Source organism: Benincasa hispida, chromosome 7, assembly GCF_009727055.1.
Source record: "Benincasa hispida cultivar B227 chromosome 7, ASM972705v1, whole genome shotgun sequence".
In the NCBI taxonomy this organism is placed as follows: domain Eukaryota; kingdom Viridiplantae; phylum Streptophyta; class Magnoliopsida; order Cucurbitales; family Cucurbitaceae; genus Benincasa; species Benincasa hispida.
This window is the reverse complement of record NC_052355.1, coordinates 9,978,738-10,000,686: the sequence shown is the minus strand read 5'-3', so window position 1 is coordinate 10,000,686 and position 21,949 is coordinate 9,978,738. Positions and strand designations below refer to the sequence as shown.

The 21,949-nt window shown below is 33.6% G+C and overlaps 1 protein-coding gene and 1 long non-coding RNA gene across 2 annotated transcripts; both read left to right on the top strand.

Moving 5' to 3' along the window:
• The first annotated feature begins 2,486 nt into the window (after positions 1-2,486).
• On the top strand, positions 2,487-14,275 carry LOC120081224. The gene is made up of 5 exons (XR_005482727.1): positions 2,487-2,666; positions 10,007-10,130; positions 10,211-10,341; positions 10,452-10,508; positions 13,597-14,275. It is a non-coding gene; the product is annotated as an uncharacterized LOC120081224 (long non-coding RNA).
• Positions 14,276-19,944: 5,669 nt separating this feature from the next.
• On the top strand, positions 19,945-21,522 carry LOC120080967. The gene has a single exon (XM_039035649.1). The coding sequence runs from the start codon at positions 19,945-19,947 to the stop codon at positions 21,520-21,522; it is 1,578 nt and encodes a 525-aa protein (XP_038891577.1).
• Positions 21,523-21,949: the final 427 nt, after the last annotated feature.

Genomic DNA, 21,949 nt, shown 5'->3' with positions numbered 1-21,949 from the left:
CGTAAGTATGCGATGAAACTAAAATATGATCTTCATGTGTAAAAAAATGTTCAAAGGAGATTGAATAAATAGACTTAAACCTAACTATGCGATGGGGACTATGTCTAAAGTGAAGCAGTGTATTAGATAACAGTTATACGATAGAAGGGTTGAGAATAACTTTCACTAACATTTTCTAAACAACTAAATGGAATATGCAATCAAGCTATACACTCAATGTTACAACCAGCACTTTTCAGTGTCTTTTGCCACGTTATCTTATCTCTAAGATGCATACGATAGGTGTAATTGATTCAAGCAACAAATTTAAGCATGCATAAAATAAGTTGATCGCATGATTCCTCAAGTTATTTAGTCGTGTTAGCTACAATCTTCTACACCCATGAAACGATTTAGCTATGCATGATATAGGTGGAAATGATAGACAAGATTTATAATAAACATGTATTCATATTAAAATTCTAAATTTGTCAACACAAGAAATACAATAAGACACACCAAAAGGGAAAAGGTCAGAGAGTCAAGTTGTGGTTCGCAATGTCTTACTTCCTCCAGCCTTTTTTTACAGCTGCTTCCTTGGATAATCGAACAAAATAATCTTCTTCCCCTAGAGTCCTAAGCTCTCACCAAGGAGTTTCTATGGAAGAATGACAGGAGTTTTAATCAGAATCCCTTCTCAGGATGTTCTTCTTGTTTCCCACAATATATCCCCGAATATAATAAAAACTTCAAACTCAGAATTCTAACGACTATTCCTCTCACTATTCACATATGTATATTTCTGTGTTCTTCTGCATGGCATCTGCATGGGTATTTATAGGCGTTCACGATCACTATTTTTCTTAAGCTCATGATTATGTTGATGGGGCGCATTAAACTCCATATCCTACTGCGCCGACTGCAACGTGTCAGTGGTTCATTGAATCTTCAACAAAGCTTTCCTGTCATCCACCAACGCAACTTGTGATGTGACACCCACCATCCAAGTCATATCATGCCTCATCGCTTGCAGTATGCGATTGTCTTCATTTTCTTCTCAAGTCGCTTCTTGCTTGAACGCATAAATGGGCATGCGACCACGCGACCATCAGACTTCAGAAAGGTATTCTACATAGAAGTAGTGAAATGAATCTGGAATTTAAATATGCTATGCGTTAGAAGTAAGTGATCGCATGCTTTGCTTTTTGTATAAATTTATTGACAATTTTATCTAAGTTGCGTGCCTTTGCCTTATTATTTTAAATAAAATAGATATAATAACTTGTATTTTTATAAGTTATCACATACCACATTTGCACCGATAATGAAATTTTCATGATCACTAACCCTGAAAATCATATAATAAAGAATACTTGTGTTGAGAAACTTAATATAGAAAGACAAGTTTAATAAAATTAGTCTTAAAGTACAACAACAAAAAATAAGTACACAACACAGTGCAAAAGTTATCCCCATATTAACATTATACTTTAGACAAACCTTGGCAACTTAAAACTTATCAAATCTAAGCCCTTAGCAGAGCAAACATAAAAATATATAAACACAAGAAAAGAATTGTAGAAACAAATCAAGACTAACATGCAATAAAATTATGCTATGTAGCATTGTAGCAACTTTCTGGCTTAGCCAACTTTGATTCGATAACCTAAAAGTAGAATTATGTTTGTGAATGTCACTTGATTATGCCATCATACAACCACCTTTATTGTTTGCCATAAGATTAATAATCAAACATACATCCAACCAATAAAAATAGATTCTCTCAAAGTTTAACATTCATCTTGATTCACCTAGACTAAAAAGAATCATGATACATCCTAATTATCAAAGACAAAACTTGTCCAACAGTAAATTTGGTCACCAGCTTATAAAATACTAATAGCCCCCACCTCATCCAACTTTCTCATTAACTGAAAATCTAAAGACAACTATAAGTATATAACTTATAAGAATTCAAATAACTATAAAGATACACAAAGGTACAATTATCACATACTCGAGATGACAAGCACAAAAGCCAATTAATCAACAACTAAATCAAATATAAGTAGTTTCTCAACCAAGGTATTAATCAACAACGACCTTGGATGAGTATGAAAATAAATAAGTGTTGAATATCTACAGTGTAGAATTTATAAATTCAGAACACGTAGGATATCCAATTCAAATACATACAAAAGAATTCCACAAACTTATAATCTAATACAAACACATAAATCCAGTTCAAAGAAGAATTAAAGCAACAATCCTTACTGAATCCAACATCTTAATCTCCTTTCAAAACTCTTAAGCTTGAAATTTGTGATTGTTAGGCCCAAGAGTTTAATGTTCAGCCCAAAAGAAATTTAGGAAACAAGCCCAAATGGAAAATCAGTGATGTAGAAAGGGCCATGTAGCTTCACTTGGATCTCACACGTGGTTGTCACTCACGATGAAGGTAATTTTCAGGTATTGTCATCAATTCAACATGCATTTTCAGACTTCTCAATCAGTTTCTCTCTGTTTGTTCATCCAGGGTATCAATGAAGAAGATGAGTTTCTGAAGGAGATCAAAATTGACCATGGAGAACTAAAAGAGATGAAGAGGAAGAAGAGGAGGAACGAGAAACGAACATAGAAAATAAGTGGTTCGACCAAGTTGCCTACATCCACTGTGCAAAGGGAAGGTATGTATTTTAATTACCTCAATTTCTCCTTTCTCAATTTCTTCTCCGATGAAGTGAAATTTTGTATCGATATGCTTTACTCTGCTGTGACATTGTTGATTTTTAGATAGATATATTGCATTTTGATTATCACAATGGATCCTTATAGTGGGTTGATTAATTACAAAGTCATTGAGTAACCTCTTTAATCATAACCCTTCTTTTACTGCCTCTGATAATGCGATAAACTTTGTTTCTGTTGTGGATAGGGCCACAATAGATTGTAGACTTGCCTTTCAACTTATCACATTATTTTTCCAAAGGAAAATGTATCCTGGTAATGATCGTCTTTTGTCTAAGTCCCCTACATAGTCAGCATCTACATAGCCATAGATATTATCATTAAATATTTCATTTTGTTTGTACTAGATTCGAACATCTTTAAATGAACATAGATACCTTAGTATCCATTTAATTGTCTCCCAATGGCATTTGCCTAGATTAGACATGTATCTACTCACCAAGCTTGTAGCATAAGATAGGTCAGGTCATGCTGAAGTCATTAGGTACATTAGGGATCCCACTTCTTGAGAGTATGTGATTGGTTTCATGAGGTTTATGTGTTCCTCATCAGTAGGCTTAGGCCCTGCTGAAAGTTTAAAATGATGTGCTAAAAGTGTCTTTACTAGTTTTCACTACTCATTTTAATCCTCCGAAGTACTTTGCTATAGAGATTTGATTTACTTGTTTCTTATAGTTTCAACACATAGAATTCTTCTTGATTCCCCCAAATCTTTCATGTAAAATTCTTTCTTTAGAAGAGTCTTGACTTGTTTAAGAACTTTTTGAGAGCTCTCTACAAGTAACATATCATCTACATATAGTAGTAGATACACAATATCTTCAAAACTCCTAGTGTTTGTGTAAACACACAAGTCATAGGAGCTTCTTTTGAATCCAATTTTGGATACCACCTCATCAAATCTATCATACTAGCACCTAAGAGACTGCTTCAGATCATAAATTGACTTATTTAATAAGAAAACTAGATCTTCTTCTCCCTTATTTACATAACCTTGAGGTTGCTTCATATAGATAGTTTCACTCAAGTAACCATGTAGATAAGCAGTCTTCACATTCAATTGGCCTAACTACAAGTCATTTTGTACAACTAAGGAGAGGAGTAGCCTAATGGATATTTGTTTTACTACAGGTGAAAAAACTTCATTATATTCTATGTCTTTCTTCTGTGTGAATCCTTTAGCAACAAGTCTTGCCTTGAATCTAGACTTTTGGACCTCTAGAAACTCTTCCTTAAATTTGTAGATCCATTTACATGAGATAGGTTTGTATCCTTTTGTTGGAATACGAAAACATGCAGCGGGAGAAAACAGGATTATTGATCATTCTAATTCATTAATTTTGACATCAAAATAAGCATGTTCACGGAGAATTAAGAGGGTTCCAACACATACCTTTGAAAAACCTCTTGAATCTTGATCTTCAGCTGCAATCTTTTTTTCCTTTATTTGTGAACCACCACAAGGTCTTTTCTACTATTCTCTTGATGTTAGAGTATATCATCATGCAGTGGAAGCAACAAGGATCAATAAGAATTCTAATTCATTAATTTTGGCAGAAACTAAAGCATGCTCATATAATATAAGAGCGTTTGAAGTCATACCTTTGTAGAACACTTCAAGATCTTGATTCTCAGTTGTTGTCTTCTCTAAAACTTATCGTGAACCACCTCAAGATCTTCCCCACTATCCTCTTGAAGCTTTAGAATGAGTTGTGGGACTCAAGAACAACTTGAACAACAAGAAATTAGGAATGAAGCTCACAACCACTTGAAGAACTTTTCTGCACTCGAATTTTTCTTTAAAAAACCCTTTGAATGCATCTCTTAATTCCACTTCAATCTTCTTTATTTATTGCAGGATAACATGCAAAAAAAGATGGTTGCATGAGATGCAGCTCATGCTTGGAATTAATGAAGTAAATTATGAATGGTTTATGTGTGAGCTAGTTGAAGAAGATAATGGAAAAACTCATTTTTCCTTTTTGTGTAAGTTTTTGTAATTTTTCAATTTTCAAATAATGATTTCAAAAATCAATTTGATTTTAAAATTGAAAATATTATTAATTTTATAAAATTAATTACATAAATTAATTTACTAATAAAATTAATAAATAATTATTTAAATAATCATTAAATAATTCTAATTAATTTATTATCAAATATTAAATTAATTTTTATACAAATTCATCTTCATATATGTAAATCATATTTAAATATAAATTCTCCTATTTCGTTTAATTCTAATTTGAACATTTCAAATTAACTTATCATGCTACTCTAATGCTTATCCATTTACGAGCTCGTAGGGGGACCTCGCGGACCTACAAATCATGGGCTCCAACGATCTAGATTAATTGGTTGAACTCATTATACTGAATTAATTCCCATTTGTTAACTATTGGGTCACTCACTATAGCCCATAGTTGAACTCCCCTCATTGTAGATATATTATGTCCACTTGATATAACCATGATTAGTAAGTTGATCCTTCATAGGTTGTTCGTAATCACAGTTGGGTGAAGATCACCGTTTTACCCCTATGAATACATCTTGTTCCTTATATTCCTATTGACCCTCTAATGAACAATTTTTTATTCATAATACCTATAAATCAAATATTTTCTCTATCATGAGAAGACGGGGCCCCGATTGTTCAAGACCTGGAATCAGTACTTAAGAGAACAACCTATTTACTAACCCTAAATCAGGTAGGAGTGAATTCCATCTTGCAGGGCTACGTCCCGAGCTATTCATCCGGTCTTATCCCTAAAATGGAAGGCTTATTGAGTAGTGCTATTGACTACTCTCACTCATGCAGATCAAAGGATAATCCCTAACAAACAGAAGTTCATGCTAGCTCAGGATTAAGATTGAGTTAACCTAGGTTACTTAATAATGAAATAGTCAGTTTTAATAGTAAAGGGTCGTTATAAAGAAAAGTGACTATTTTCGTGGTCCAGTCTTATTATGCAAAACTCATTGCATAAGATGCCCCCACTCAATGTCTCTACATGAACGATCTGTGGATCACATCGTTTGTAGCACTTTACAACTCCTCATACATCTACAGAATAGGCCACATCCATAGTGTTACAAGGATGATATACCCAATTTCATCCATATACTTATTAGATCATTTAGGCTATATACTATTAATTCTTGATCCTATTTATGTCACCACATAAAGTTAAAGTATTCAGACTATAGCCATGGATATGTTTATTGGATTTTCATAATAGAATGCAAAATCAACAACTTTACTAAATAAGTTACTCAATAATATTTTATTGATAAATAGAATGTTTAACACGAACTACGAGTTCTAGGACATTCCCAACACTTGGAGCCTTAGATTGAGTTGTGAGACTCAAAACAAGCTTGAATTAGGGAAAAATGGAGAGGAGGTCACTGGTTTACCAAGGTTGAAGACCTCTTCAACCTTCCAGAATTTTTCAGCAAATTCAGTCAATTGCATGGGAGTCTTTCAGCTGAAGCTTATGTGATATACCCTGGAATACCATGCAATCCAATTGCATCAAATTATGCCAGCTTCAACTCCAATTTTTTGGTAGTGATAAGTGAATAAGGTGCTTGGTTAGAAAATAGAAAATTCCCACTTTTGGTGGATTTTTCCATTTCCAATTTTTCATTTTTCTACTTTTCCTTTTTAATTTTGACTTTCAAAATTAAAATTTTGCCAATTTTAATTCTTTAATTAAAATTTAGATTTTATTAATTTTACAAAAATTAATTTTTCTAATAAAATTAATAATAAGCAATTTATTAAACAATTTAATTAATTCTAATTAATTTAATATCAAATGTTAAATTAATTTATCACTAATTCCATGAAATTAATATTTAAATCATATTAAAATATTAATTGATTCTCCAATTTTTGTTTAATTGCCTAAATTAAACGTGTAATTATATCACATATAATTACTAATTCCCTTAATTTGAATTTGAACGTTTCAAATCAACTTATTCAAGACTCGAAGTCAGCACTTAAGGGAACAATCTCCCCACTATCCCTAAAATCGAGTAGGAGTGAATTCTATCTTGCACCCTATGTCCCCAGCCATATACCCGGTCTTATCCTTGAAATGGGAGGCTTATTGAGCCGGTGCTATTGAGCCAACCCTCACTTATGCAAATCTAAGAATAATCCCGAATAAATAGGAGTTCATAGTTAGCTTAGGATTAAGGTCAAGTTACCTAGGTCATCATTGTGAAATAGTCAGTCTTAAATAGTAAACAATGTTATAAAGTAAGGGTAACTTATTTCTTGATTCAATCTTGTGCAAACTCATTGCATAACATTCCCTCACTCCTCATGTCACTACATGTACGAATCAGGATCACTTCGACTGTAGCACCTTACAACTCCTTGTAACGACTACAGAATGGGCCGCATCCGATAGTATTACCAGAATAAGGTACCCAACCTTATTCATATACTATAGATCATTTAGAATATTTACTCGAATCGGATCTACTCTTATGTTTTCACATAAAGTTCAAGTACTCATGTAATAGTCATGGATCTTTTAGTTTATTGGATTTATTTCTAAAATGAAATGTGAAATTCATATATTCAATAACAAATTTATCGATTTATAGAATGAGTTTATTGTTTACAAACCACGAGTTTTAGGACATAAAACCCAACACCTTTTGGTAAGGGTACTAGCTTCCATGTATCATTTAGATTGAGTGACCACATCTCATCATTCATGGCCTCAATCCATCGTCTAGCATAAGGAGTACTAGTACTTTTTTCAAAACTTGTAGGTTCATTGTTATTTATTGAAATAGCAGCATTCAAAGTAACACTAGCAAAGTCTGATTCAACATATCTAGTAAGAGGCACAATTGTCCTTCTTGTTTTATCTCTTGCTAATCAATAGTTGTGAAGATCCTCTTGTGATTCTTCTTGTTCATTAGTCACTTCTTTCCCAACTTCAACTGTACATTCACTTTTAATTTCTAAGTTCAGGTTTGAAGTAGAGGCTTTAGAGACATTTTTTGGATCCACTTCAAATCTTGTACTACTGGTTTTTAGCATAGTTGTAGGTTGTTGTTCAGTGAACATAAACATTTCATTTTCTCTAAACACAACATCCCTACTATTGATACATCTCTTCTCAATAGGGTGCCACAATCTATAACCCTTGACTCCTGGTGTAAAGCCCAAAAACTTACACTTTACTGCCCTAGGTTTTAGCTTACCTTGGCTTTAATGTACATACCCTACACTCCCAAATATCTTCAAGTGATCTAATTTGGGAGGATTTCCTATCTACTTCTCCTTAGGTGTTTTTAGTTCAATAGAATGGTGTGGACACCTATCTAGGTATAGATTATATAGGAAACAATTTCTTTCTCAGGTAAGAGTGCATTTGAAAGCTGACACCTCACCTTTCCAGCATTGTTCTATTAAGCCTTTCACCCACCCCAATTTGTTGAGATGTATACCTCACTGTTTTATGTCTCATAATTCCATTTTCCTAGCAAAACAAGTTGAATTCTTTTCCACAAAACTTTAAACCATTGTCAGTTCTCAAATATTTAATGTGTTTAGAGGTTTACTTTTCAATTAGGGTCTTCCATTATTTAAATTTCAAAAAAAAAAACCTCATCTTTAGTTTTAAGAAATATACCCAACTTTTTTTTGAATAATCATAAAAAAAAAATGATAGAAAATACCTTGCACCACTTAAGGAGGGAGAGTGTGTTGGACCCCAAAGGTCAGATTGCACATATTCTAGAATTTCCTTAGTAGTGTGCTGCTCTTTTGGAAAATTCTGCCTTGTTAACTTGCCAAGTATGCAATTCTTACAAAAATGCAAATTGCTTCCCTTTTAGAAAGTATGCCTTCTTTTGATAAGACTTGCAACCCCTTCACACTAATGTGTGATAATCTCTTGTGCCATAGTTCATCTTCAGTAGGATCTCAATTTGAAGTAATCAAAGCTAACTGTGTCATCTAGACATTTTTTATGACATACAAACCATTGATCTTTCTAGCCACAAGAACCACATTTAAGTCTTTTATTATCTCAAAAGTTCCTCCAACTCCCTTATACTCACACCCCATGGAATCAAATATCCCCAGTGATAGGAGATTTATCTTCAAGGTTGGGACATGCCTTACATTTTGAATGACTTCACTGAACCATCTTTCAATTTTAAAGAAACAGAACCTATTCCAATAGCCTTACATGTGTTGTTGTTTCCCATCTAAATCAGTTCTACATCACCCTTCTTGTAGGTGTAAAATCATCCTTTAAATGGTGTTATATGGACTAAGCATTAGGAGTCTATAACCCAATCTTGAGTCTCCATAGAATTCTGGCTTGCATACTCATCAATGGCTACCAAAGCATCCGAGTACACATAGGAGTTTTCTCTTATAGTTTCCTCTATCTGTTTCCCACTTTTATTCTTTTGGTTCAGCTTCCTTTTAAACAAGTAACAATCCTTCCATGTTCAATTTTGTGGCAAAAATGACACTTGATCTTTGATTTATCTTCACAATTTTGTTTTCCTTTACCAGGGTTCTTTGTCTTCCCTTTTGAAAACAGCCCTTCACCCGCTTGTTGTTTTTTCTTGGTCATTCGCAACTCAAGTTCTCGAACTCTAATTGTTGAAACAATAGCTTCTGTTGTAATCTTCTCTTTTCCATACTTCATAGCCACCTTAACATCCTTGAATGAATCTGGCAATGATTCAACAAGATGAATGCTTCATTCTCTTCACCTATTTTGTCTCTCATTGACTTGAATTCCAAAGATAACCTCTTGAAATCATTTAGGTTTTCTATGAGGGACTTAACAGTGTTCATTCGATAGGTAAAAAATCTTTCCCTTAGGAAAGCCTTATTTGGTAGATCTTTATTGAGATATATCTCACTAAGTTTGTTCCATAGTTCATAGGCAGTATTCTAATCAACTATCTACCTTAACACACTGTCAATTACATTTAAGACTATGGTCTCATAAGCATTTACCTCCATAATCTCTTTTTTTGTATCTGTTAATGTGGCTGGAAGCTTTGTAGGGTCTGTGATGGCCAAAATAGTCTTATGCTATCCAAGAACTGCTTTAATTTTTGTCTTCCATAACTCAAAGTTTGATCTTCCATCAAAATTCTCAATTTCAAATCTTGTTGCATCGATTTTTGTGCTTCAAGATTACTGATATCTGAATCTTGATCTTCAAGAATCTGAAAGTTGGTTTGTTCTTGGACTATTCTTGGCTCTGATGCCAATTGTTAGGCCCAAGAGTTTAATGTTCAGCCAAAAGAAATTCAAAAAACAAGCCCAAATGGAAAATTTGTGATGTAGAAAGAGCCATGCAGCTTCACTTGGATCTCGCATGTGGTTGTCACTAATGATGAAGGTAAATTTCAAGGTATTGTCATCAGTTCAACATGCATTTTTAGACTTTTCAATTAGTTTCTCTCTGTTTGTTCATTCAAGGTATTGATGAAGAAGATGATGCTGATTCACCGAGTTTCTGAAGGAGATCAAGATCGACCATGGAGAACTAAAAGAGATGAAGAAGAAGAATAAGAATAAGAGAAACGAGAAAGGAACTCAGAAATTAAGCGGTTCGGCCAAGTTGCCTATATTCGTTGTGCAAATGGAGGGTACTCTTTTATTGCTTTAATTTGAAGAGATTCTTACAAAAGAACTCACTTCTTTTCTTATTTATATGTAGAGTTTACAAGAGACTAAGAAGGCTAATGGTGAGCTTGGAGGTTACAACAGAAATCAGGTATATTCTTTCTATCTTTTTTAACAGTGATGGTAAAAAAAAAAAAGATGACAACCATCAACATAATGATAAGAAAAACCAACCTTTCCTCCTTTGACACACAAAATGATTAACTTCACAATAGATTAACCCCAAGTCTGCTAATCAAATGTGAAGTTCACTTGCATATCATTTTCAAACAAATTTAGATTGGTTAGTTGATGATATGTTTAATTAATCATCTGAACTCATTAAAAAACGTCCATACTAAAATGTTAATTACTAATTATATAACAAAACATATCTCGGAGTTCTTCCATCCCTAGCATAAAAAGATATCAATCTAATCTACTATTTTTACCATCTCCTAAATATGTTTGGGTCGTGAAAATCAGTCAAAAGCTTATTTATTGTCAAGTCATCAACATCCATAAACATTAGAATATTTTGTAAAGCAACATTCTTAAAGTTTGAAAATTAAATAACAACTTTAATTCTATAGCTTAGCACCCTCCCTATAAAGGAGAAAAAAAAATAAAACAACATTTATAAAAAAGGAACAAATACTAAGATAATGAAGAAATACAAAAACAATTAAGGAGAAAGAGATCTCGCACTTCCTTGAAAAATTCTTGTAACTCATATTTTTATGTTGTCAATGCGTCACCTAAGCTTAAAAGTGTTTGAATGAGACAATATCAAACCAAGGCTAATATGTAATTCAATATATTAGAACAAAGTAACAAATGTAACTAACCTCAACTTCTTGAACCCCCACCCACTAAAAAATGTAGAACGTTTTAATCATTCAACATTTGGGAGCCGTTTGCTTCGCGGACATCCTAGATTTCAATGGAGTGGACATCTAGATTCCCATGTTTGTTTTGTGGTATTGTGAGATACCCCGACATCTAAAAATTCTCGGACATACTAAGATGCCCAGACGGAAGGTATCTGCAGAGTTTTGGATGTCTTTCTCAAACATGGATTTTCCAGATTTCCGAGTTGAGCACATCCCCATTTTACTTTTTTGTCTTTCCATTTTATTTTATTTTACGTATATATATTAATCTTCATTTGCATTATATAATTAAAATAATATTGTCAACCATGTATATTATATATTTTTAGTTATACCATAATTCTTATTATTTTTTTAGCAATATACTCAAATTTAAATTGAAATTAATATTTTTTTTATAAAAAAATTTTAAATTATGATATATTATTTTGTTGAGAAAAATAACATATAAATATAATATAAATTGTATTAATTTTTAAAGAAATTCAAACTGATAAAAACAAATATATTATATAAGTTCAAATTATATCAAATTAATTATAAAGTAATAAATATTCGTAAGGGCATTCTTGGAACTTTATGTAAACTTAAAACATTCTCGAGTAAAAATCCTACGAAACAAATACAATTATCAAAATATTCTTGGATATCTGCAAAAATATTTCTACAAAACAAATATGGTAATCTAAAGATACCGAACATCTAGAATTCCTAATAGATATAATTTCGGACATCTAAGATTTTAGTTATCTATATTCTCGAAAAATAAATAGACCCTTAAACTAATATCAATAAGTGCAAATAGAACTTTTGGACTTCTTTGAATAATTTGAGCTCCAAAACCTATCAACTGTTGTGAAGGAGATTTGGCTTAATTGAGATCAAATCAAATTTTTCTAATATGCATAGCACTCATAGTATTTAAACTGCAAAATTTTCACTTGAATTGATGTTCACTTCAAACCGTTGGCTTTGTAATTTAGGTCTTATATTACAAGGTCATCTACTTTCTACAATTGATTTTGTTCATCTTCATAAGGTTATTTCTTCGACATTTCATTTTTCAAATTCATGGTGTATGAAAGAATACTTGTATATGGCATTAGCCGTTAGTGATTGCCTAGACCTATTTTATTTGCTTGACTAGTCACAAATTGCGAAGTGAGAAAAAAAAAACCAATCATAGAAATCAATGAAAAAACATGAAGATGACTCGTTACTCAAAGTACAGATGTTAAATGGAAAGCACTTTCAATCATTGTAACATAAAAAATACTAACAGCAAATAAACAAGTAAAGACACAAAAGTTGGTAACCCAATTCGATGATAAACCACTTAAGTCTTGAGGCAATGAGCCTAGAAAAGATAATCCACGAATATTAAAGAGTTAAGCAGTTTACAACATAGTGTTTATCTATAACCCTCGATAACTATAGTGACTCATGTAGTGACTCACTGGCCACCTAAATTTCTCCTAGATGTAAGACTCCCTCTCAAGTACACTTAGGCTCTCCTTAAGCTGACTAATATTAGAATTGATCACCACAGCTTCTATTGATTATGAATGAGACTTCTCCCACAATGATATCTTTCCCAATTCAATGAACTTCTTTCACTGATGCTAGTCTTAGGCCCCCCTAAACTGAGAATCCCTTCTCTAGCAACAGTGACTCAAGCTCCCCTAAGTCCGTGAAAAGCTTCTGAGTAGAACACTTCTAACAAGCGGAAATCGTGTACAGCAGAATAAAGAACAATGAGTAAAAGCACACTAAAGAACAACTTCGACCGTCGATCGTCTTGCTCTAAAAAATACAATACGACTTAATGTGAAACAGCTTCTTTTGAAAATCAACATAATACAAACGAATCTAGAAAAAGAAACAACTTCCAAATGGGAGAAGATAGGTCGCACCTCAATAAAGGAAAATATCATAAGATAGGTCGCACCTCAATAAAGGAAAATATCATACTATCCCGATCTGCCAGATATTTCCATATTAGGAAAAAATATTCGGTAGGAAAAATACTGTAATGTCTAAAACCAATATTAATACTTTTTATGAGACATCTGCATAAACCAAAGCTTTAGAAGAAATATAAAGCCAACCAAATCGAAGTCTCCAACAACCAAATTCATAGCTATAAATCTAATAGCTAAATTCATATAACAAACAATCAAATTAAAACAGAGAAAAAGGGAGATAAAGCAGCAAAAAATTCAACATAAAAATTGATATCCGATTATAGCGCAATAAAAATGAAAAAAATTGGAGAAAATATTTTCGAAACTGACTTCGTCACTCAAGGCAGCGCAAATAAAAAATTGTGGATCCACGAACATTGACGTCGAGTCAACCCACAAAAAAAACCCACGGATAGATGGTTGAAACACGACGGATGGAGGTGCTAAACAGACAGAAGGGTGAAATAGAACGACTGAAAGAAGACAGACGGCCAATAGTGGCGGTGCTGAAGACTACGGAGGAAGACAAGGAGCTATGCTGAAGAACAAATCAGTGGCGATGAAAAAGTCAGGACTTGTCGGCGGCGCTAAACGTTTTGTCTGGGAACAGAGTCGAGGCTGAAGGCGAACGAATGAAACCCTAGAGATGAATGAACGAAACCCTGAAGGCTGAAGGTTGTTCGCTAGAGGATAGATCGTCGAAGGTTATTGAGTTAGCGGCTATTGCAGGTCATCGTCGCTGTGGGCGTCGTGTTGTTGGTTGCTGGAGGATGGAGCCTGACCCCAGAGAAGAAGAACCAAGGTGTAGCTAAAGGTGGAAGAAACCAAAGGGACAGAAGGGTGTAGGAGGCTGCAACTTTGATCTTTAATTTAGGGTTTCACCCTATTTTACCTAAGATAAAAATAATAATTAATAATTTATCCTATTTAATGACAGTTAATAAATGTCATAAATTAGTATCATTTAAAAAATGTCATAGATGAACAAAAATCTGAAAACCTCCATTTTTTCCGTATAAAAATCACGCATTTTACCATTTATGACATTTTTTTTCTCTCCTCTCAATCTCGCTATAGAAATGTGCCATTGTAGCCCAATTTTATTATAGTGGTATTACATCTCATTTGATTAATAGTAATTAAGTTTTAAAATCTGGTGGTAGATTAACATATAAACAACTAGGTAGGTGTTTGCTAAAAGTAAGTTTAGACTAGAAAATTCACGAGTGAAATCAAAAGCTAATTAGGATAATGTATCATATCAATAAAGAAAAATATGAGAAGTATGAGTGGTTTCACGAGGAATATGGTTTAAAATTTTGAATACTACAAATAGTGTTGATGTTAAAATCTAAACATAAAAACATGCATGCATGCGCTTCATGTGCCATAATGGTGAATTTATAATTAGACCGGATGAGATGACCTTCAAAATAATTAAGAAAGCTTCATACGATTTGGTGTTTGCCACATATATTTCGAGATTAAGTCAAAGAGATTGAACGTAGCAAGTTTGTGGTTTTAAGTGTAAGAATAGACTTGCTCTCAATAGGGCTATATAATGACGTATTTATATGGGACCGACGTTGAATTTTTTACTCTCTCTTTATCAAAAGGAATCCGACTACCTAAGCTAGCTGGTCGGCGAAATGATGAAATTCGGTCGAAGCCAGTGGTTGGCCTCATCGTTCTGTTTGCTTTCTGTCTTTGCATTCCGTTAGGTCCAATTTTTCCCCCAAACATACAAGGGTAGATTAAATTAACCATAATCCAGTGATTTAAGTTTAAGTGTGTAATATGCGGATCGTAGATGTGGCGAAGAGTTCAAATTAAGGGCACCTATCGCAGGAATTTGTATATCCAAATGAAACCCAATCAGCTCTCAGGAATTTGGGGAATATTATAGTAAAGATTCCTTTGCAATAAATCCGAGGAATGATCCGAAGCACATGAATGGTTATATACCTTAGCTTTTACCCTATACATGAGTACGGAGGAAGCACATTCTAGTTTAATGTGCGAATCCCCAAATGCTATAAAATGTGAAATTGGAAATTGGCTTCACATAACAAAACAAACATGAAACAACAAAATGGTAGGGGAGAATTACAGAGCAAGTCTCCTTTGGCAGAGAGAGAAAGAGCAATGTTCATTAATCTTATATGATGCTCTGTTTTAGTTCTGCCAAAAGAGACTTGCCCCGCAATTCCACTCACTACCACAATTCCATTTACATCCTTATCAAGGTTGGTTTTCTAGTCTCTGGAAACGCCTTTGGCATAATCAATTACGAGTTTGTGCTAAAATAGAACTGCCCTCAAGAGTACTTTTACATACAAGTTGTGACAAAAACAACAAAATGGAAATAAGAAAATATTGCATGGTGGATCAATTGCTTCGATTGAATTCTATATTTACATTGAAGTAAAAACATTATAAGCATTTATAGGAAAAATAAAACCTAACCATTGATATACTAACCTTGAAATTCTCCTCCATCATTTCCACTAAGTCATTAAGCTACCATCCTCCAACTTAGGAGGCACTATCCTAAATAAAATTCACTCACATAAATCAAAAGTAGAACTAATTTTTACTTGCAAATTAAGTTTGCACTAATTCTTAACACAAGTTTGTTAGCACTACAAGAATTTTGATTTTTTTCAACGAAACTTTTCCTGACGCCAAAAAAAGAGTCGGGAGAGCCGTTTTTTCCTATACTTTTACGTGGCGTCAAGAAAAAGATAATCTCCTGACGAAAATTTTAATAGCGTCAGAAAAAATCGGCTCTCCCAATGTCGTTCTCTTGGACCATCGGCAGAAACTACGTTAAGAAAAAAATTTGTTGGCCTCTCCCAACGCTAAATTTGTGGCACCAGGAGATAGTGTGTATCCTGACGGTAGAGACTAGGCGTCGAGTTCAAAAAAAGGTTGGAAAAAATTTATTAAAGTTCTCCCAATGGTGGTTCAAGCTATCGACGGAGAACATACTTAGGCCGACGGTTTTACAAGAAGAGGGTCAATTTAAAAAAAAAATTGGAAAATTTTTATTAGAGTTATCCTGACAGTAGTTTGAACCACCGTTGGGATAATATACTTAGTCCGACAATTTTGCGAGCGTCGGAAGAGGGTGAATTTAAACAAAAGTTTCGGAAATTTTAATAAAGTTCTCGCAATGGTGGTTCAAACTACCATTGGGAGAACATACTTAGCCCGACAGTTTTACCGCGTTGGGAGAGGGTCAATTTTAGAAAAAAAAAGTTGGAGAAATTTTATTAGAGTTATCTCGACGGTAGTTTGTGAAGGAACCATTGAAGGTCCTTGAGCGGAAAATGGGATCGGACACAAAAACCCAATTTTACATAATATGAACTTTACAGCATACATTTAATTAAAATACAGCATGCTTGGAGAAATTACCGAAGAGAAAATGAGTTTAGAAAATCCTTATCTTTGAAGACCGATCTTCAAATGAAATCTCTCGAACTGATAGGAACACCACCACGATGGAGACCTCTGTATTCTCTGGGATGAGAATCCATAAGTTTTATGGGCTTTGGCTATTTTGGATGAGGGGAATTTGAGAGAGAAGAAAGGAGGAGGGGAATTGAGTGATTGGGAGGAGCTGAAAAAGTTATAGAAAACCATTCTGTAAGAATACACAGAGGAAGAAGATAAAGAATCATGTTCAACCCCTCGTACTATCACGTTGTAGAGAGAAAAAGAGGGGAGGGTTACAACTCCCTCTCTAAAATTATTTTTAAAAAATAAAACTAATAAATAAAATTAATTTTAATAAAAACTTAAATATATATTTATATGATAACCACTTTATCATATAATATATATTAAACTATATGTTACATCAAATATAACATATAACATATTGTTTAATATTGTATCCAATACAATATAATCTATAATTTAATTCTCCCGATAACAAAATTTAATATAAATTTTATTTATATTAAATTTAATTATATGAATCTAAGTCACATAATTAATATTTGAATGATATTCAAATATTTATTTCCTCTCAAAAACTTTATAATGTATAAAATACATTATAATAATTATATAATATACAATTAAAATAAATAAATTATATCATATATAATTAATTCCCTCAATTAATTTGAACAATACAAATTATCCAAAAATTGATTCTCATTAATTTTCGTTGACCTACAGAGGGGATTTCGTGGACATGAAGCTTAAGGCTCCAACAGTACGTCAATAATTAATTAAACTCTTTTAGTTAAATTATTCACCATTCGTTAACTGTCGGCCATTCTATTAAAGACCGACAACTGCACTCCTCATACTACAAATATATTTCTGTGTCCATTAGATATAATCAGTCAACAGTACGATGACTCTTCACAAATTGCTCGTAAGTATAACTGTGCCAAAATTACCATGTTAACCCTATAGTTACATCTAACTTCTTAAATACCACCGATCCCTCTAATGAACAATAAATCATAGTCCAACTATGACCAAACCCCTCTCGGGCTAGGAAAGGGTGTGGCACCACATTGTTCAGTCCATGGAATCAGTCCTTAAGGGAGTAATTTATCTACTCACCCCGACATTGAGGAATAAGTGAATTTCTTCTTGTGTAGCTGTGTTCCCAGCTCCCCAATCAGACGAATCCCCAAAATGGTAGGCTTATTGAGTCAATGATCTGGCCACTTTCACCATACAAATCAAAAAACCACCTTCATAGGTATGAGTTCACAACTCATTCAGGATTCAGGTCATGTTACCTATGGTCATCCTGATGAAATGTAAGTCTCTATTATGAACAGCGTTATAAAATGAGATTAGTCATTTCGTGGTCCGGTCTTATACAAACTCCTTTGTGTAGAATACCCCGTTCACATGTCTCCACATGAATGATTAGGATCAGATCATTTGTAGCACTTTAAAATAATTGTAACATCTACAAAGCTAGTCATACTCATAGTGTCACTAGGATAAGGTATCCAACCTTATCCATCTACTACAGACCATTTAAGTTATCACTTAAACATGATCTACCTGTATGTCTCTACATACATGTTTAAGCTACAAGATAACCTTGGATGTTAGTTTATTGATTTGTAGATTAATGCAACTAAATGTCAAATAAAATATCATATATTTTATTAGATAAATAAAATGTTTGCACAATACAATTACAAACTATCGGACCCTACGAGATTTAAGGCGTCAACCTCAACGGTTTGAACCACTGTCGGGAGAATATACTTAGATCGATGGTTTTGTGAGTGTCAAGAGAGGGTGAATTCAAAAAAAAAAGGTTTCAGAAATTTTATTAAAGTTCTCACGATGGTGGTTTAAACTACCGTCGGGAGAATGTACTTAGCCCGATGGTTTTACAGGCGTTGGGAGAGGGTCAATTTAAAAAAAAAAAAAAAGATTGGAAAAATTTTATTAGAGTTATTCCGACGGTAGTTTGAACCACCGTCGTGATAATCCAGATGGTGAATTTAAACAGAAGGTTTCGAAAATTTGATTAAAATTATCCAGATGGTGGTTCAAACTGCCATCGGGATAACGTATTTAGCTCGACGGTTTTAAGAGCATCAAAAGAGGGTCAATTAAAACCCTCATCTTTTCCCTCTTCCTTTTTCGGCAGCCGCCACCTAATTGAGTATTCCTTTCTTCTCCCCTGTTTCTTTCTTTCTTTTTCAACAGCCGTCCAGAGAGCCCATCCCATGGCATCCTTGCCGGAGAGGCCAGCCCATGCCATCCTTGTCGGTGAGGCCACAGTAAGTTAATTTCTTCACAAAAAATTTTATAGCTTGTTGAAATTTTAATTTTTATAGCTTGTTGCTTACTTAGATAGTGATACTTTCTTTAATGGAGGTTCTTTTGCTTTTATTTTGTGATTAAATGATTCAACTAATTGAATATTCACTTTTACCTATTAAGCTTAACCATATCTTTTGTTTGTTGGAATCTATAAAGCATCGACACTCCTAAGATGGTCAAGTGTCAGTGTCGGATACGTGTCGGACATCGACATGCCCCAACACGCCTCCGCCAGCTAGCATGTCGGATATTTTATTATTTTTTTAAATGGTCGACACGACGAGAACATGAGTAGGACACGGGTGGGAAACGTTTGGGATACTTCTAGGACACGACACTGCAAAATTAAAGAGAAAAAACAATGAAAGATTATAAAATTAAAGTTAGCATCCCAAAAGCATCAGTCCAAGCCCAAAACTTTTAGGTTTTTGTGTTTTTTATTTTAATTTCTCAAATTATATTATTCCTTTCCACTTTTCTTTTCTTCAAAATATCAGAAGCAAAACTCCTCGAGTCACCCCGCCCAAAACGCCTCACCTCCACGCCCACTCGATCGAATTCACGCCCAAACTCGCCAGACTTTGTTCGACTTCACGCCCAGCTGACTTCTCCATGCCCAGACTCGCTGGCGACTTCTCCTCATCCAAACTTCATTCGACGGCGACTTCTCCTCACCCAAACTTCGTTCGATTTTTTCTCCACGTCCGACTTCGTTTGATTTGGTTTGTTTCTTCTTCTTCTTTTATTTTTTTGCGTTTTTCTCCCAACCTACTGTTTTTGTTTGAACATTTAAATTTTATTTTGTTTTTTTTTATTTTATTTAAAAAGTATGGCAAAATCATCTTCAAGTCATACTGAAATCAACTCAAAAATGACTACCGATGATGATACAAAACCATTATGGCAATATGTTACAAAAAATGAGAGATTGAATGAAGGAAGGGGGAATATTTCTTGGCAATGTAATTTTTGTCAAGAAAATAAAAAAGGTTCTTATACAAGAGTTAGAGCACATCTACTCAAATTAAGTGGATTTGGGATTGGAATATGTAAAAAAATCACCCATAAAGATCTTGCTGAAATGCAAAAATTAGAAGATGAAGCTAAGACGCGTATTGCAAGGAATGCACCTAAACAAGTTCCTTTACCACCTTCACGGCATATACAAACTAAATCTCAATCTTTTGGAACTGGAAGTGGAAATATGGTGGGTAGCTATTCAAATTCTTATTCAACAATGGAACAAAAGAAAAGGAAAGGAAATGTTAGTGCACTAGAGAAATCATTTAACTTGGCAATTCGTGATCAAGTAGATTCAGAGATAGCTAGAATGTTTTGTTCTTCAGGTTTGTCTTTTCACTTGGCTAGAAATCCACATTATGTCAATGCATTTTCTTTGGTTACAAATAATGCTTTGTCGGGTTATATAACTCCAGAGTATAATAAATTGAGTACGATTCTTCTCCAAAAAGAAAAAACAAATATAGAGAGATTGTTGCAATCTGTGAAAAGTACATGGTCTCAAAAGGGGGTAAGTATTGCCAGTGATGGATGGAGCGATTCGCAGAGGAGACCATTGATTAACTTTATGGAAATTACAGAAGGAGGACCAATGTTTCTTAAAGCTGTAGATTGCTCAGGTGAGACTAAAGATAAATACTTCATAGCAAATTTGATGAAAGAAGTTATAAATGAGGTGGGACATGAGAATGTGATTCAAATAATAACTGACAATGCTGCAAATTGTAAGGGTGCAGGACAAATTATTGAATCACAGTTCCCCAGCATAGTTTGGACACCTTGTGTAGTTCATACCCTCAACCTTGCTTTGAAGAACATTTGTGCTGCAAGAAATATTAATAGTAATCAACATGTATTTGCAGAGTTTAGTTGGATTTCTGAAATTTCTAATGATGTTATGTTTGTCAAGCACTTTATTATGAACCATTCCATGAGGCTTGCTATGTTCAATGAGTTTGTGTCTTTAAAGTTACTTGCAGTAGCAGAAACACGATTTTCATCTACCATCATTATACTTAGAAGATTTAAACTCATTAAGGGTGGCTTGCAAACAGTGGTTATCAGTAATAAATGGGGATGCTACAGAGAAGATGATATGGTGAAAGCAAGAAGTGTAAAGAAGTTAGTACTTAATGATATTTGGTGGGATAAGATTGATTATATTCTTTTTTTTACCACTACTATTTATGATATGATCAGAGATTGTGATACGGACAAACCTTGCCTCCATTTGGTATATGATATATGGGACACCATGATTGAAAAAGTGAAGGTGGCCATCTATAAACATGAAGGAAAGCATCCAGATGAATCATCATCATTTTATGGAGTGGTGCATCAAATTTTGATTGACCGTTGGAATAAAAATAATACTCCTCTCCATTGTTTGGCACATTCTTTAAATCCAAGGTATTCTAAGACATCCTAGATCTTTATTTTATATTTTCAATTTCTATGTACACTCTAAAGTTGGGTATGTCTTATAATTTTATTTAGGTATTATAGTCCACAATGATTTGAAGAAGACAAGACTCGAGTTACACCACATAAAGACTTAGAAGCACGGACACTGACATGCGACACGGCGACATTTGAAAATTTTGTAGTTAAAATTGTAACCTAAGAAGCACCATGATTAAAAAAGTGTTACTATTTTGATTCTTGCTATGACTTGTTTTTCATATGGTAACATGACTTTGAACATATATATTATGTGGGCATGTATTGCAGTTAAAATTGGTCGTCGTTTGGTATTACATGGGTATTACGTAATTGAATAATGTAAACGATCATAATAGTTTTGAATTATAATAGACATTTGAAAATTTAGGATCCAATCTGAAAGTATGGGACTA